Genomic DNA, 15,623 nt, shown 5'->3' on the forward strand with positions numbered 1-15,623 from the left:
TTTATATGGAAGCATCCTCAGGTAGTGTAGATTCAAGTTTGTTCAAATCATGACCCCCGGGGGTAGGGCTGGGCCACAATGGCCGACCAAAGTTTTACATAGAAATATATAGGAAAATTCTTTAAAAATCTTCTTCTCAAGAATAACAAAGCCATAATTGATCATATTTATATGGAGGCATCCTCAGGTAGTGTAGATTCAAGTTTGTTCAAAACATGACCCTGGGGGTAGGGCGGGGCCACAATGGCCGACCAAAGTTTTACATAGATATATATAGGAAAATTCTTTAAAAATCATCTTCTCAAGAATAGCAAAGCCATGAATGGTCATGGGACTACTTTTGGATTTAAACTTTTCAATAATAAACCAATTTCTACTTTTTCCTGGCCATAGTGCTCAGGTGAGCGATGTGGCCCATGGGCCTCTTGTTATTCTACTGAGAGAAGTTGTTTCCCTTTACTCTTCATCTTCTGTAGATAATGTCATTACAAGCCCAACTGATTAAAAGAATTTATAAAAGAATTTGTGTAATGTATGAGGGTTTTTAGAAAAACTTATTGACACATTAATTAAGGGAAAATTAATTGTGTACTTTGATGAATGATCGATGTACATGTATGTATGTACATGTATATTAGGCCATAATAAAAAAATTCCTAGATTCTCATCCAAATTTTTTTAAAAATCAAGGAGGGCAGGCAGCTTTTATTTTATATTTTTGCATTTTAGCAGATTTTTTATTGACCTGGTCAATCAGTGTAGATTTATCTAAATACCCGAATAAAAGTCATAGTAGAGGTCCATTTATCTCTTACTCACATCATCGCACCTGAATCTTTCACAACCGATGACCCTTGTTTAAAATATATTACAGCAGTAACTGTCTTTTCAGCTGTCAAAATAAATCGGGGTGGGCAGGGATGAGAATCTAGGAATATTTTTATTGTGCAGGTCCTAAAATATTGGGAGAATTACTTGACTATGTTACAGAAAACAAGGACAACCTGATTGCACCATTTTCACACTTCTAAATATATCTCAGATCTAGATTTTATGTCTTTTTGAGGCGCATCGTTTTCGATGCAGCCTCATTGCGATCACCTGGCAATTCTTTCTTATCTAAACTGCGGCGGCAAAGGACTCAACAATATTGATTCTTAACACGTTATTAAAAATAGTGCTAATGTACATTGACAAGTTGGCGATATCCATTGTTAATTTTGAACAGCTAATAACATAAAATCTCACACATACAGTAAAATTTGTCTAATCCGGACTCTGAGTACTCCGGATTTTTGTCCATTCCGTCTATAAATTTTAGTCCCGTGCACCTCTTTAACAAATTCATTAGGAAAAATTATGTGTAGTCCGGATACTGTCTATTCTGTATTCCGAACGGCTATACTGGTCCCAACTGCTCATAATTAACGGTAATCATTCCCTCTAATCCGGCCACACCTGAGTTACTTCAAAGCAATTTACACCTTTCATGGTGGATGTGATAATCCGTGTTTACATAGAGCTGTAATTAGCATGATTAGTGTCCTAAGACGAACTCATTGAAATACGGCGGTGAACAGCCCACTTGAAAAAAATATCATATGATTAAATTAATTTAAAAAAATTGTTTTAACTCCTTTTACCACATTATAACATTAACACAAAAAAAATATGTAAGCGATTTACAAATCAAAATATCAATCGGGATCGAAAATCGAACGCATTTCAAAATGGCGCCATAACACTGTGGGGGAAGACGTAATTTTTTACATAAAAATTAAAAGTTCAATCCAATAATTAACACATCGTAAATAATTGTGCATTACTGTTTATACATTAAATGTGCTCTTTGACAAGTGAAACCCGGTCCGCTTGATATATAGTAGGCACATATTATGCATGCCTGTAGATTGACGTAACATTTCACCCGACTTTCAAACTTCATGAACAAATAAGGAAATTTTTATACAGTAAGTCATGTGAGACTATTTTATAATTTCTAGACTCCAAAATATTGATTGATTTCATCATTTAATTATATTTATCATATGATGTAACTTGTATAAATAAACAATGAAATTTTTAAAATTGGTATTTTCCTGCAATCCGGATTCTGTCTAAACCGGCCAAATTTTATGGAACTGACGGTAGCCGGTTTGGACAATTTATACTGTACATGTTTTTACTTTGAATCAACAAAAAATGAGAAAATAAACAATTAAAACAAAGAGTGAAAACAACAACAAACGTGCCCTGCGCGGAGTAAGATCTATTTGCATAAAAACAGCTCGTACGATAAATTACTCAGTTTTGTATCGGGTTCATAATAAACCGTATACCACGCCCGATTGTTTATTTTAGTCCCTGAACATTTCATGTATATAACATTTGTTATATATTGTGCCATTTATATTGGGAAAAAGTTAAAAAACAAAGTAGTGATATTTATAAAAGTGCACATAATGAAAATGAAAACTGAAATAATTCAGATATGAAATTATATCAATTTATTCAATAATCATTACTAGTAATTTCTATATTGACATTCATTATTTCATCTTCCTAATAATAAAAGAATAAAAATAAAAAAAAGAATTAAAATACAATTAAAATCAATTATGATTTAATTTAAATATCAATATATCAGACTATCTATTTTTTAAAAAAAAAGTTTTTCCTCTCCTGCACATGATCGATTGGCTAAAACTCAGAGCCATGGCTCAATTTTTTTTAACCTCAAAGAAACGTTAGTTATTTTTTAAATTCTTATTCCTGGATTCTTTCATTCCCTTAACATTGATGTTGAATTTCTTTAAGAAAAAAAAAGTTTTATACCCTCAATGCGATGCGCCTCTCAGGCTGTCAGGCCTTTGATTTTCAAAATTAAATACATATTGTATTGCATGACTTTAGAAAGACATTATTTATTTTAAAAATGTCTTTTGTTGCGCATTGGATATTTGTGAGATCTATAGACTCTCTACACACTAGATGCAACATTTAGGCAATTTTGGTCTAATAAGGCTCGCAGTTACTTTGGAATGGACTAATCTAAAAACTTAAAACTACCTGGTAGTTACTCATCCAGAAAATGTAATCAAAATCTCAAAAATATTTATCATTTCTATTGTAGGTTTTGATGTGATCTTTTTTTTTCTTTTAGGTGCGAAGGTCCAGGGTGAAGCGGATGTTGAAGGCTGATGATGTTCCTCAGCAGCCTGAGAAGGTGGCAGTACTGCCTCTTCCTGAGCCTTTACAGGAGCTGCCTGTGGAGAGGCTAAGGCAGGCTGAAGAGGTGACTGTGTCATCTGCTCAACCTGTGATGGCTGATCCAGAGGTAGAGCTTGTTCAGCTTGAGGAAGTGTGTCTGCTGTCTCCTGAGCCTGTGATAGCCCTTCCTTGGCCAGAATTTGACCAGACTGTGGAGATGGCGCTGCCATCACCTCAGCCTGCTCAGGTTCTAGTTGAGGAGGAGGCTGGACAGACTGAGGAGGTGGAACTGCCGTCTCCCCAGGTTGTTGTGGGTCATCCTCGGCTTTCTAGCATCGGGTCACCAGTGGCAGAGATCCCTCCTGAGCAGCCATCACCTGTGAGGCAGCCATCACCTATGAGGGACCCTCTGAGGCGGGGCTTTGCAGCGTTAGGAGAAGGGTTGGTGTGGCATTTGTTTAGAAATGTGGAGGCCACTTTAGTAGGTGGTATTATTTTTCCTATTTTCTCTTCTCTAATTTAAATGCCCCCTTTTCTATAAGTTTCTTGTGAATATAAAACTAAACTTTAGATACGATTAATTTATCTCTAAATTTCCTAAATTTTGTTACTATAAATGTAAACATTCATCCCCTTTCAGTTCAATTTTTAAAGGATAAAACTTGAATGAAATTTAATTAATTAATATATTGTTAGTTAATTAAGTCATATTATAATTTGCATCTAGGAATCTCAGTACACATAATAATTAAGGAATAAGTTAATCTGAATTTTGTAAATAACATAGATATAAACACTTTTTACAATTTTCTTTTGTTAAAAACCATATTAAGTAAAGTTTAAATAAGTTAAATAAATTTGTCCTATTTTCTCATGGATACTTCGTCTAAATATCTCAATGCAAGCACACACCGTTATTTAGACGTTGTTATTCAAGAGAGTAATTAAGAGTAAATGTTAAGGTTTAATTTAGTACCAGTATATGAATAGGGATGAGGGCTTCATTTCTCTCTAAACTTTAATTCGAATCGAATCTAAAACTTATGTCAAAATATAAACAAATCTAAAAGTAAAAATAAGACTTAAAAAAATAATAAAAATAAAAAAAATAAAAAATTTAACTAAAAGTATAGTAACTATATATATAGTGATTAGTTTGAAATTTTCCTGTAAATTAAGACATTAATAAATAAAATAAATATTAAATTTAATATATTCATTTCAAGACTAAGTCTCCTCCTTTTCTTGTTTTCATTGATAAATATAGGTATGTTAAATGTCCATTAATTTCAATTTTTTAAATGGTAATTTAAAAATAATGTAATTAAAATTTCAATTTTTTAAATGGTAATTTAAAAATAATGTAATTAAAATTATTTGAATTTTCATAAAAGATAAAAGTAAATATTAAAACTTACATGTGTATTCATTTCAAGACTAAGTCTCCCCTTTTTCTTGTTTTCATTGATAAATATAGGTACATGAAATTTCCATTAATTTCAGATTTCAAATGGTAATTTAAAAATAATGTAATTAAGATTATTTAAATTTTCTTAAAAGATAAAAGTAAATATTAAAGCTTATATTCATCTCAAGACTAAGTCTCCCCTCTTTCATGTTAAATAGTTGATAAATAGGGTTAATTTCTCATTAATTTCAATATTTCAGATGGTAAACATAAAGTTATTAATTGAAATTATTTAAATTTTCTTGAAAGATAAAAGTAAATATCAAAGCTTATATTGATTTTAAGATTAAGCCCCCCCCCTCTTTCTTGTTTTCATTTATAAATAGGGTTAAATTTCCATTAATTTTAATTTTTCAGATGGTAAAGTTATTAAAATTCTTCAAATTTTCTTAAAAGATAAATTAAAATTATTCAAATATTATAAAGAGGTAAAATCTGTTCTCATTCTAAAGAAGGGTTCTTTTATATTTTCATTACTTCCTGTGTGTGCATGATGGGTTCAGTTTTTGTGTGTGGATGTTTTGTAATTTATGTTATTTTGTACTATTACAGTATATTCATTTTATGTATATCCCCTGTTAATCTAAGTATTTTGTTGGTTTATTAAGTAGGACTTAAGATCTTGTAATTGTGAAAATTAGATTAAAATTTCATATTTCTTAAATGCACAGGGTATTCTGATTTTTCCTCTCCCTATTTCAGTTCTTTGTTAAATTTTTGGATTTGATATCTATAATTAATTGTTAAGATAAAAATAATTAATAAGGCCCCTTTTCTCTATCGCGAATTTCTCATGAAGGCTAGTGGCTAAATATCTCAACTCATGCACACACCGTTATTTAGCCACATGCATTTGTGAGAGTAATTAAAATCTTAAAATTATAATTTATTTAAATCTAATTTCAAATTTTTACTCAATTTGATTTCTTCATTATAATTTCCAGATATAATTTATAGCTTGTAAAGTTTTCTGATCCCCAAGGTTCAGTTCACATTTAAAGCTTATTGTTTAACTGAGATTATTTCATTAATTATTTATTTTTGTAAGATTTAAGTAATTATTTTATAAAGTGTTTTGTCATTGTTTAAATATACACCTGTTTCAGTTTCCCTCTCTTTACTGTTATCTGTAATTTAAGTAAGGCTCAACAGAATTAAAAAGTTCTTTTTTCTTCTTTGTGTAAATAAGTCTAATAATAAATAAATTTTAGAAAATAAATTTCAAAATTAAATTTCCTTTATAAATTCTTTTGATTAGGAGTAAGATTACAGTAAAAGTTAAATAAATTTAAATGTAAATGATTGCAGGTGGGGTCCCATTTCTTTTCACTTTTGGTTCAATTGTGGTTGATGTATTTTGTATTGAGTTATGATTATTTATGTAAAGATTGTCGCTGATAATTGTTAGCTAGACCATTGACATATGCTTACTGACTCAAATTTTTGATTAGGATTTAATTTTATGAATTCCATCGTGGAGAAAATGAAATTGAGTGTCCTTACTTTGCATAATGAATGCTTCTTTACGCGTTGTTTTGTTCCTGTTTTTCCCAAAATAAAATGGACAATTTGCTCACAGCATCGCGCTCGTTTTCCACGAATTCTGACACTTCATATCCTTGATCAATTTAAATCTACTGATTATAAGCGATGATCAATTCAGAATTTCCATATTGTTCAAAACTTGTATTTATGTATTGATGTGTAACATTATGATCACTGTGTCTGTCTGTGGGGTCTGAGTCCATACCAATCCTTCGTTTGATGCATTCCTTTGCTTAATTAATATGCATTATATGAACTGTATTTTCATGCTTCAGTGACTTTGGTTAATGATCTTAAATTTTGATTTATCCTCAGCTTCTCACAAGCAATGAATAAACCAAATTTGTACTTGATGCTTCTGTGGATGGTTCCTCTGATGTTGGATCTGACCTAAATGTCTTGATTTATTGACTCAGATTATTTTCATTATTTAGGTTAGTTCTAAACTGATCTAGTTCTTTATCGTGTATCTTAGGATGCTGACTCTGATGCTTACTTTGGATGCTGACTCCGATGCTTACTAATATGGATGCTGACTCTGACCTACATTTCTTGCCTTACTTGCTCAGAGCTCAGATTGTTTTCATTATTTAGATTAGTTCCACACTGATCTAGTTCTTTATCATGTATCTTTGGATGCTGACTCTGATGCTTACTTTGGATGCTGACTCTGACCTACATTTCTTGCCTTACTTGCTCAGAGCTCAGATTATTTTCATTAATAGACTGGTTCCAAACTGATCTAGTTCTTTATCATGTATCTTATGATGAGGACTCCGATGCTTACATTTGATTCTGCATATGACTTACATTTCTTGCCTTACTTGCTCAGAGCTCAGATTATTTTCATTAATAGAGTACTGATTCCAAACCGATCTACGGTAGTTCTTTATCATGTATCTTTGGATGCTGACTCCATTCCTTACATTTGATGCTGCATATGACGTACATTTCTTGCCTTACTTGCTCAGAGCTCGATCAGATTATTTTCATTATTTAGATTGGTTCCAAACTGATCTAGTTCTTTATCATGCTTCTTTGGATGCTGACTCTGATGCTTACGTTGGATGCTGCACCTGACCTACATTTTACACTTGTACAGTGTATTGCCTATCCCTGGCACAGTCTCCTGGTCTGCTCTCATGCTACCTCTTACAATGTTGGATCTGCTGCTTACATTGAATACTATATATTTAACCTACATTTTAGGTGTTATCAGGAGAAAGATAAGATTTAGGTGCTTTTTTTTTTTTTTTACATGAAAAGTATTCTCTATACATTATTTGAATGTATGTGCAGTGTTCTACAATTTTTGTATTTTTCATCTCTGTCAAGTGCATTTTTTGTATTTTGCATGTATTTGTATTGTGTTCAATGTCTGATTTTCAATGTTTATTGTTTTCAATATAATGTTTGAATGTCTCATCTGCACACACAATTACTGTTTATCCGTCCACCACCCTCGCCTCGCCTCAGCAGCTCTGTCCAGACGTAGATGTAAAGTGAGTGGTTTTGTTTTCAATATTTGGGGCCTCGCTATGATAATGATCAGTTTGTCCGTCTGTCTGATTTTGGTTACCAGAATATCTCCCCTTGGCTTAATCTGGTTCAAACTGCTGTTGCCTGCAATGAACCAGTTTTCTAAGTAAAAGGTCAAAAGAGAAAGCATATCTGCATCATTGTAATCCTTATCTGGAGCATATTTTCCTTAAATTTGGCCCTTTGTGACTTCTACTTCACATATATATAGTGCCAAGAGGTAAAGGATGTGCAATAACGAACAGCATCTAGGTCAAAAGTCAAGGTCTAATGTCATCTTTATCATTAGTGAGGATATTTCTCTCCCCTCTGCAGATATATATATAGCGCAAGTGGTAAAGAATGTGCAGTATAGAACAGCATCTAGGTCAAAAGTCAAGGTCTTGTCATCATCATTAGTGAGGATATTTCTCTCCCCTCTGCGGATATATTATAATAGCGCCAAGTGGTAAACGATGTACAGTAACGAACAGCATATAGGTCAAAAGTCAAGGTCTTGTCATTATCATTAGTGAGGATATTTCTCTCCCCTCTGCAGACATATAAAGCGCCAAGTGGTAAACGATGTGCAGTAACGAACAGCATCTAGGTCAAAAGTCAAGGTCTTGTCATCTTCATCATTAGTGAGCTTGAGCATATTTCTTTCCTCTGTGTAATGCATATTTTCTTTCATTTAGCCCTTTCTGGCTTATGTTTCACCTATATATAGTGTCAAGTGGTAAAGGATGTTCAGTAACGAACAGCTTCTAGGTCAGAAGTCAAGGTCATGTCATCTTTATCATTGTGAGCTTATTTCTCTCCCCTCTGCAGAGTTGTTGAACTAAAGGTCAGCAGTAAACAAAACTTCTGTTTACCTGGTAAAATCTCCCAGGGTTTATGGTTGGATATATAACTTTTATCCTAAGGTTTTTGTTTTTTTAACTATAAGCCTTGGCTCTATTCAGCCTATATTTACTCAGTAACCCACAGAATTCCAATAAGTTTATGGTGTACTTTAGCTCCAAACCAAGTCTTTGGTCAGGTTTCAAGGTCATAGGAGACATCTGTGTGAAATCATGGTCATTATTTTGTGTTCCCTTGAGCTTCATCTCATACATCTTCCAGGGTGCCTTTGGATTAAAGGTGTAAGTCAAATGTCAAGGTTCTTTACTATGCCCTCTCATCCTGAAGTCCTTTAGGTAGAGCGAGGCCCTTAAGATGGGCACCAACTCATTGATGTTAAGGTGTATATATAGCATCATGCTGTTGGGATTTATCTTATATGGGGAAAAATACAAAAACCAAAAAAAAAAACAAAAATACAAAAAACAAAAAAAAAATACAAAAACCAAAAAACCAAAAAATTTAAATATGCAGTTGAACTTTGGTATCTCGAACATTAATATCTTGAATATCATGGATAAGTTTAAGTGATTTGGAAGTCCTTTATAACCCCTGTTCTTAAAGTATTGTAACCTGAATGCTAGTATTTGGAATCCCAACTTATTTTTTAAAAATTTCATTGTCCCTATGAGTTCGAGATTATGAGGTTTGGCAGTATAGATATTAATGTATATACATTTATTTAATCTTACAGATGCACGGACAACTGCTTTATTTAATCTTACAGATGCAGGGACAAGCAGTATTTAATCATACAGATGCAGAGACAAGCAGTAGCCAATTTTACAGAGGCAGGGAAAGCTTTATTTAATCTTACAGATGCAGGGACAAGCAGTATTTAATCATACAGATGCAGGGACAAACAGTATAAAATCTTACAGACAAGCTTTATTTAATCTTACAGAAGCAGGGACAAGTAGTATGTAATCTTCTGGACAAGCTTTATTTAATCTTACAGATGCAGGGACAAGCAGTATTTAATCTAAAGGACAAGTTTTATTTAATCTTACAGAAGCACTGGGAAAAGCAGTGAGAAATATGACAGAAGCAGGGACAAGCAGTATTTAATCTAACAAACAAGCTTTATTTAATCTTACAGAAGCACTGGGAAAAGCAGTATTTAATCTAATGGACAAGCTTTCTTTAATCTTACAGAAGCATTGGGAAAAGCAGTAAGAAATTTGACAGAAGCAGTGACAAGCAGTGTTTAATCTAATAGACAAGATTTCTTTAATCTTACAGAAGCACTGGGAAAAGCAGTGAGAAATATGACAGAAGCAGGGACAAGCAGTATTTAATCTAACAAACAAGTTTTATTTAATCTTACAGAAGCACTGGGAAAAGCAGTAAGAAATATGGCAGAAGCAGGGACAAGCAGTATTTAATCTAACAAACAAGCTTTATTTAATCTTACAGAAGCACTGGGAAAAGCAGTAAGAAGCAGTAAGAAATCTGACAGAAGCAGAGACAAGCAGTATTTAATCTAATGGACAAGCTTTATTTAATCTTACAGAAGTTCTGGGAAAAGCAGTATTTAATTTTACAGACAAGCTTTATTTAATCTAACAGAAGCAGGGGCAGGCAGTATGAAATCTTACGGATGCAGGGACAAACTTTTTTATTTTACAGATTCTGAAGCAGAGATAAGCAGCATTTAATTTTACAGATGCAGAGACATGCAATGTTTAATCTTACAGCTATAGGGACAAGCAGTAGCCAATCTTACAGATGCAGGGACAAGCAGTATTTAATTCAACAGAATCACGGACAAGCTGTACCCAGTGCTACAGAAGTAAGCAACAACTAATGCTACTGAAGCAGAGACAAGTAACACCCAATTCTACAGAAACAGAGACAAGCAGTACCCATTTCTACAGAAGCAGAAACACACAATATCCTACAGAAGCAGAGACAAGCAACACACAATCCTATACAGAAGCAGAGACAAGCAACACACAATCCGATACAGAAGCAGAGACAGGCAACACACAATCCTATACAGAAGCAGAGACAGGCAACACACAATCCTATACAGAAGTAGAGACAAGCAACACACAATTCTATACAGAAGCAGAGACAGGCAACACACAATCCTATACAGAAGTAGAGACAAGCAACACACAATCCTATACAGAAGCAGAGACAAGCAACACACAATCCTACAGAAGCAGAGACAAGCAACACACAATTCTACAGAAGCAGAGACCACCAACTCACAATCCTACAGAAGTAGAGACAAGCAACACACAATTCTACAGAAGCAGAGACAAGCAACACACAATCCTATACAGAAGCAGAGACAAGCAACACACAATCCTATACAGAAGTAGAGACAAGCAACACACAATCCTATACAGAAGCAGAGACAGGCAACACACAATCCTATACAGAAGTAGAGACAAGCAACACACAATTCTATACAGAAGCAGAGACAAACAACACACAATCCTATACAGAAGCAGAGACAAGCAACACACAATCCCACAGAAGCAGAGACAAGCAACACACAATTCTACCAAAGCAGAGACAAGCAACACACCATCCTATACAGAAGCAGAGACAAGCAACACACAATCCTACAGAAGCAGAGACGGACAACACACAGTCCTATACAGAAGCAGAGACAAGCAACACACAATCCTACAGAAGCAGAGACAAGCAACACACAATCCCAAAGAAGCAGAGAAAAGCAACACATAATTCTACAGAAGCGGAGACAAGCAACACACAATACTATACAGAAGCAGAGACAAGCAACACACAAGCAAAACACCAATTCTATAGATGCAGAGACAAGCAATACATAATCCTAGTGAAGCAAAGACAAGCAATATCCAATCCTACAGAAGCAGATACAAGCAATATCCAGTGCTAGAAAAGCAATGACAAGAAACACTCAATCCTACTGAAGTAGAGGCAAGCCACACCCAATTCTACCGATGCAGAGACGAGCAGTACACAATCCTACTGAAGCAGATACATGCAGCGCACAATACTACTGAAGCAAAGACTAGCAATATCCAATCCTAATGAAGCAAATGTAAGCAATATCCAATGCTAGAGAAGCAGAGACAAGCAACACACAGTCCTACTGAAGCAGGAGGCAAGCAATACCCAATTCTACAGAAGCAGAGACAAGCAATACCCATTTCTACAGAAGCAGAGGCAGGCAATACCCAATCCTACAGAAGCAGAGATGAGCAACACACAATCCTACAGAAGCAGAGGCAGGCAATACCCAATTCTACAGAAACAGAGACAAGCAACACACAATCCTTCAGAAGCAGATGCAAGCAATACCCAATTCTACAAGAGCAGAGATGAGCAACACACAATTCTACAGAAGCAGAGACGAGCAACACACAATCCTACAGAAGCAGATGTAAGCAATACCCAATTCTACAAAAGCAGAGACGAGCAACACACAATCCTACAGAAGCAGATGCAAGCAATACCCAATTCTACAAAAGCAGAGATGAGCAACACACAATTCAACAGAGGCAGAGACGAGCAACACACAATCCTACAGAAGCAGATGCAAGCAATACCCAGTTCTACAAAAGCAGAGATGAGCAACACACAATCCTACAGAATCAGAGACGAGCAACACACAATCCTACAGAAGCAGATGCAAGCAATAACCAATTCTACAAAAGCAGAGATGAGCAACACACAATCCTACAGAAGCAGAGACGAGCAACACATAATCCTACAGAAGCAGATGCAAGCAATACCCAATTCTACAAAAGCAGAGATGAGCAACACACAATCCTACAGAAGCAGTGACAAGCAACATACAATCCTACAGAAGCAGTGACAAGCAACACACAATCCTACAGAAGCAGTGACAAGCAACACACAATCCTACAGAAGCAGATGCAAGCAATACCCAATTCTACAAAAGCAGAGATGAGCAATACCCAATTCTACAGAAACAGAGACAAGCAACACACAATACTTCAGAAGCAGATGCAAGCAATACCCAATTCTACAAGAGCAGAGATGAGCAACACACAATTCTACAGAAGCAGAGACGAGCAACACACAATCCTACAGAAGCAGATGCAAGCAATACCCAATTCTACAAAAGCAGAGACGAGCAACACACAATCCTACAGAAGCAGATGCAAGCAATACCCAATTCTACTAAAGCAGAGATGAGCAACACACAATTCAACAGAGGCAGAGACGAGCAACACACAATCCTACAGAAGCAGATGCAAGCAATACCCAATTTTACAAAAGCAGAGATGAGCAACACACAATCCTACAGAAGCAGAGACAAGCAACACACAATCCTACAGAAGCAGAGACGGACAACACACAATCCTATACAGAAGCAGAGACAAGCAACACACAATCCTACAGAAGCAGAGACAAGCAACACACAATCCCAAAGAAGCAGAGAAAAGCAACACATAATTCTACAGAAGCAGAGACAAGCAACACACAATCCTATACAGAAGCAGAGACAAGCAACACACAAGCAAAACACCAATTCTACAGATGCAGAGACAAGCAGTACATAATCCTAGTGAAGCAAAGACAAGCAATATCCAATCCTACTGAAGCAGATACAAGCAATATCCAGTGTTAGAAAAGCAAAGACAAGCAACACACAATCCTACTGAAGCAGAGGCAAGCAACACCCAATTCTACAGATGCAGAGACAAGCAGTACACAATCCTACTGAAGCAGATACAAGCAGCACACAATCCTACTGAAGCAAAGACAAGCAATATCCAATCCTACTGAAGCAAATATAAGCAATATCCAATGCTAGAGAAGCAGAGACAAGCAACACACAATCCTACTGAAGCAGAGGCAAGCAATACCCAATTCTACAGAAGCAGAGACAAGCAATACCCATTTCTACAGAAGCAGAGGCAGGCAATACCCAATCCTGAGCAACACACAATCCTACAGAAGCAGAGGCAGGCAATACCCAATTCTACAGAAACAGAGACAAGCAACACACAATCCTTCAGAAGCAGATGCAAGCAATACCCAATTCTACAAAAGCAGAGATGAGCAACACACAATTCTACAGAAGCAGAGACGAGCAACACACAATCCTACAGAAGCAGATGTAAGCAATACCCAATTCTACAAAAGCAGAGACGAGCAACACACAATCCTACAGAAGCAGATGCAAGCAATACCGTATATCAGGATTTTTCCGCGTGTATCCAATTTCCGCTTTGTTCGCGACGAGTTCTGAATCGCGGAAAATAAAACAGCGTAAATTTAATACAAAGTTTTCTTTTTGTAGTAGAATTATTTCTTAATGCTTATATCATAGAGGGTAGAATTAGCGGGATCAGAGGACAAGCGCAAGATACCGATACCGGTAATAGGTATAAGCCCTTATTGTTTGCTTACTAATTGACAAGCTAGCTAATTATATGGGTCACGTTCCTTGCGAGAAGCTATTAAACTAATTATACCTGAGCTGCTAATCAGTTTGGAACAGTAAATGACCTTTGATTCTCTAAATCTTAAAAAGTAATATCTGGAGATTTCAGAATTAGTACGCAAAACAGGTGTGTAATCAGCTGAGCGGGTCTTCCGAAATTGACGAGGTGAAGGTCGATCAATCTATTTCTCATCTGCATGAAGTAACTCAAGCTTAATGACTTCACATTTTACATCCAATTCCTTCATAGGCTTACCGTAAACAATTTTAATAACATAATGACTGGGAGTCTGGGACTTTGAAATAGTGAAAATTTGATTCGCGTAAATTTAATATACTGATTTAGGTTCTGATTCGCGGAAAAAACATGACGCGGAAAAAACCTGATATACGGTACCCAATTCTACAAAAGCAGAGATGAGCAACACACAATTCAACAGAGGCAGAGACGAGCAACACACAATCCTACAGAAGCAGGTGCAAGCAATACCCAATTCTACAGAAGCAGAGATGAGCAACACACAATCCTACAGAAGCAGAGACGAGCAACACACAATCCTACAGAAGCAGAGGCAGGCAATACCCAATTCTACAGAAGCAGAGATGAGCAACACACAATCCTACAGAAGCAGAGACGAGCAACACATAATCCTACAGAAGCAGATGCAAGCAATACCCAATTCTACAAAAGCAGAGATGAGCAACACACAATCCTACAGAAGCAGTGACAAGCAACACACAATCCTATACAGAAGGAGAGACAAGCAACAAACAATTCTACAGATGCAGAGACGAGCAACACACAATCCTACAGAAGCAGATGCAAGCAATACCCAATTCTACAAAAGCAGAGATGAGCAATACCCAATTCTACAGAAACAGAGACAAGCAACACACAATCCTTCAGAAGCAGATGCAAGCAATACCCAATTCTACAAGAGCAGAGATGAGCAACACACAATTCTACAGAAGCAGAGACGAGCAACACACAATCCTACAGAAGCAGATGCAAGCAATACCCAATTCTACAAAAGCAGAGACGAGCAACACACAATCCTACAGAAGCAGATGCAAGCAATACCCAATTCTACAAAAGCAGAGATGAGCAACACACAATTCTACAGAGGCAGAGACGAGCAACACACAATCCTACAGAAGCAGATGCAAGCAATACCCAATTTTACAAAAGCAGAGATGAGCAACACACAATCCTACAGAATCAGAGACGAGCAACACACAATCCTACAGAAGCAGATGCAAGCAATAACCAATTTTACAAAAGCAGAGACGAGCAACACACAATCCTACAGAAGCAATGACAAGCAGAACACAGTCTTACGGAAGGAGAGACAAGCAACACACAATTCTACAGATGCAGAGATGAGCAACATCTAATTCTACAGATGCAGAGACCATCAACAAACAATTCTACTTAAGTAAAGACTTGGGGTAAGATGTTAGCAAGAGTACAGAGAGCTGAAAAGAGTTGTTACATTCTTTACTCCATACACTCTGAGAGATTCAAGAACTTTCTCACATGATTAAGTCTTGTTTAAACAGGTA

General features: G+C 35.8%; 3 protein-coding genes across 3 annotated transcripts in view; all 3 read left to right on the top strand.

The window, feature by feature from the left end:
- The window catches only part of LOC134259534 (uncharacterized), a 21,308-nt gene extending 11,822 nt beyond the window's left edge, over window positions 1–9,486 (top strand). Inside the window, exons 3-4 of the mRNA XM_062742119.1 lie at window positions 3,164–3,651; window positions 9,372–9,486. Coding sequence (XP_062598103.1) covers window positions 3,164–3,651; window positions 9,372–9,486 — 603 coding nt within the window. The remainder of the gene's footprint in view (window positions 1–3,163; window positions 3,652–9,371) is intronic.
- Window positions 9,487–11,840: 2,354 nt separating this feature from the next.
- Window positions 11,841–13,173, top strand: LOC134259535 (uncharacterized). Its single transcript, XM_062742120.1, has 2 exons — window positions 11,841–12,457; window positions 12,549–13,173. The coding sequence occupies exons 1-2, from the start codon at window positions 11,841–11,843 to the stop codon at window positions 13,171–13,173; spliced, it is 1,242 nt and encodes a 413-aa protein (XP_062598104.1).
- Window positions 13,174–14,477: 1,304 nt separating this feature from the next.
- On the top strand, window positions 14,478–15,455 carry LOC134259536 (uncharacterized). The gene has a single exon (XM_062742121.1). The coding sequence runs from the start codon at window positions 14,478–14,480 to the stop codon at window positions 15,453–15,455; it is 978 nt and encodes a 325-aa protein (XP_062598105.1).
- The last annotated feature ends 168 nt before the right edge of the window (window positions 15,456–15,623 follow it).

Source organism: Saccostrea cucullata, unplaced genomic scaffold (genome assembly GCF_032062105.1).
Source record: "Saccostrea cucullata isolate Sc308-1 unplaced genomic scaffold, CSIRO_AGI_Scuc_v1 ctg1085, whole genome shotgun sequence".
Lineage (NCBI taxonomy): Eukaryota > Metazoa > Mollusca > Bivalvia > Ostreida > Ostreidae > Saccostrea > Saccostrea cuccullata.

Coding starts and splice junctions, on each gene's coding strand:
- LOC134259536 (XM_062742121.1), top strand. CDS start 14,478: ATGAGCAACACACAATTCAACAGAGGCAGAGACGAGCAACACACAATC.
- LOC134259535 (XM_062742120.1), top strand. CDS start 11,841: ATGAGCAACACACAATCCTACAGAAGCAGAGGCAGGCAATACCCAATT. Junction 12,458..12,548: donor CATACAATCCTACAGAAGCA/GTGACAAGCAAC, acceptor ATTCTACAAAAG/CAGAGATGAGCAATACCCAA.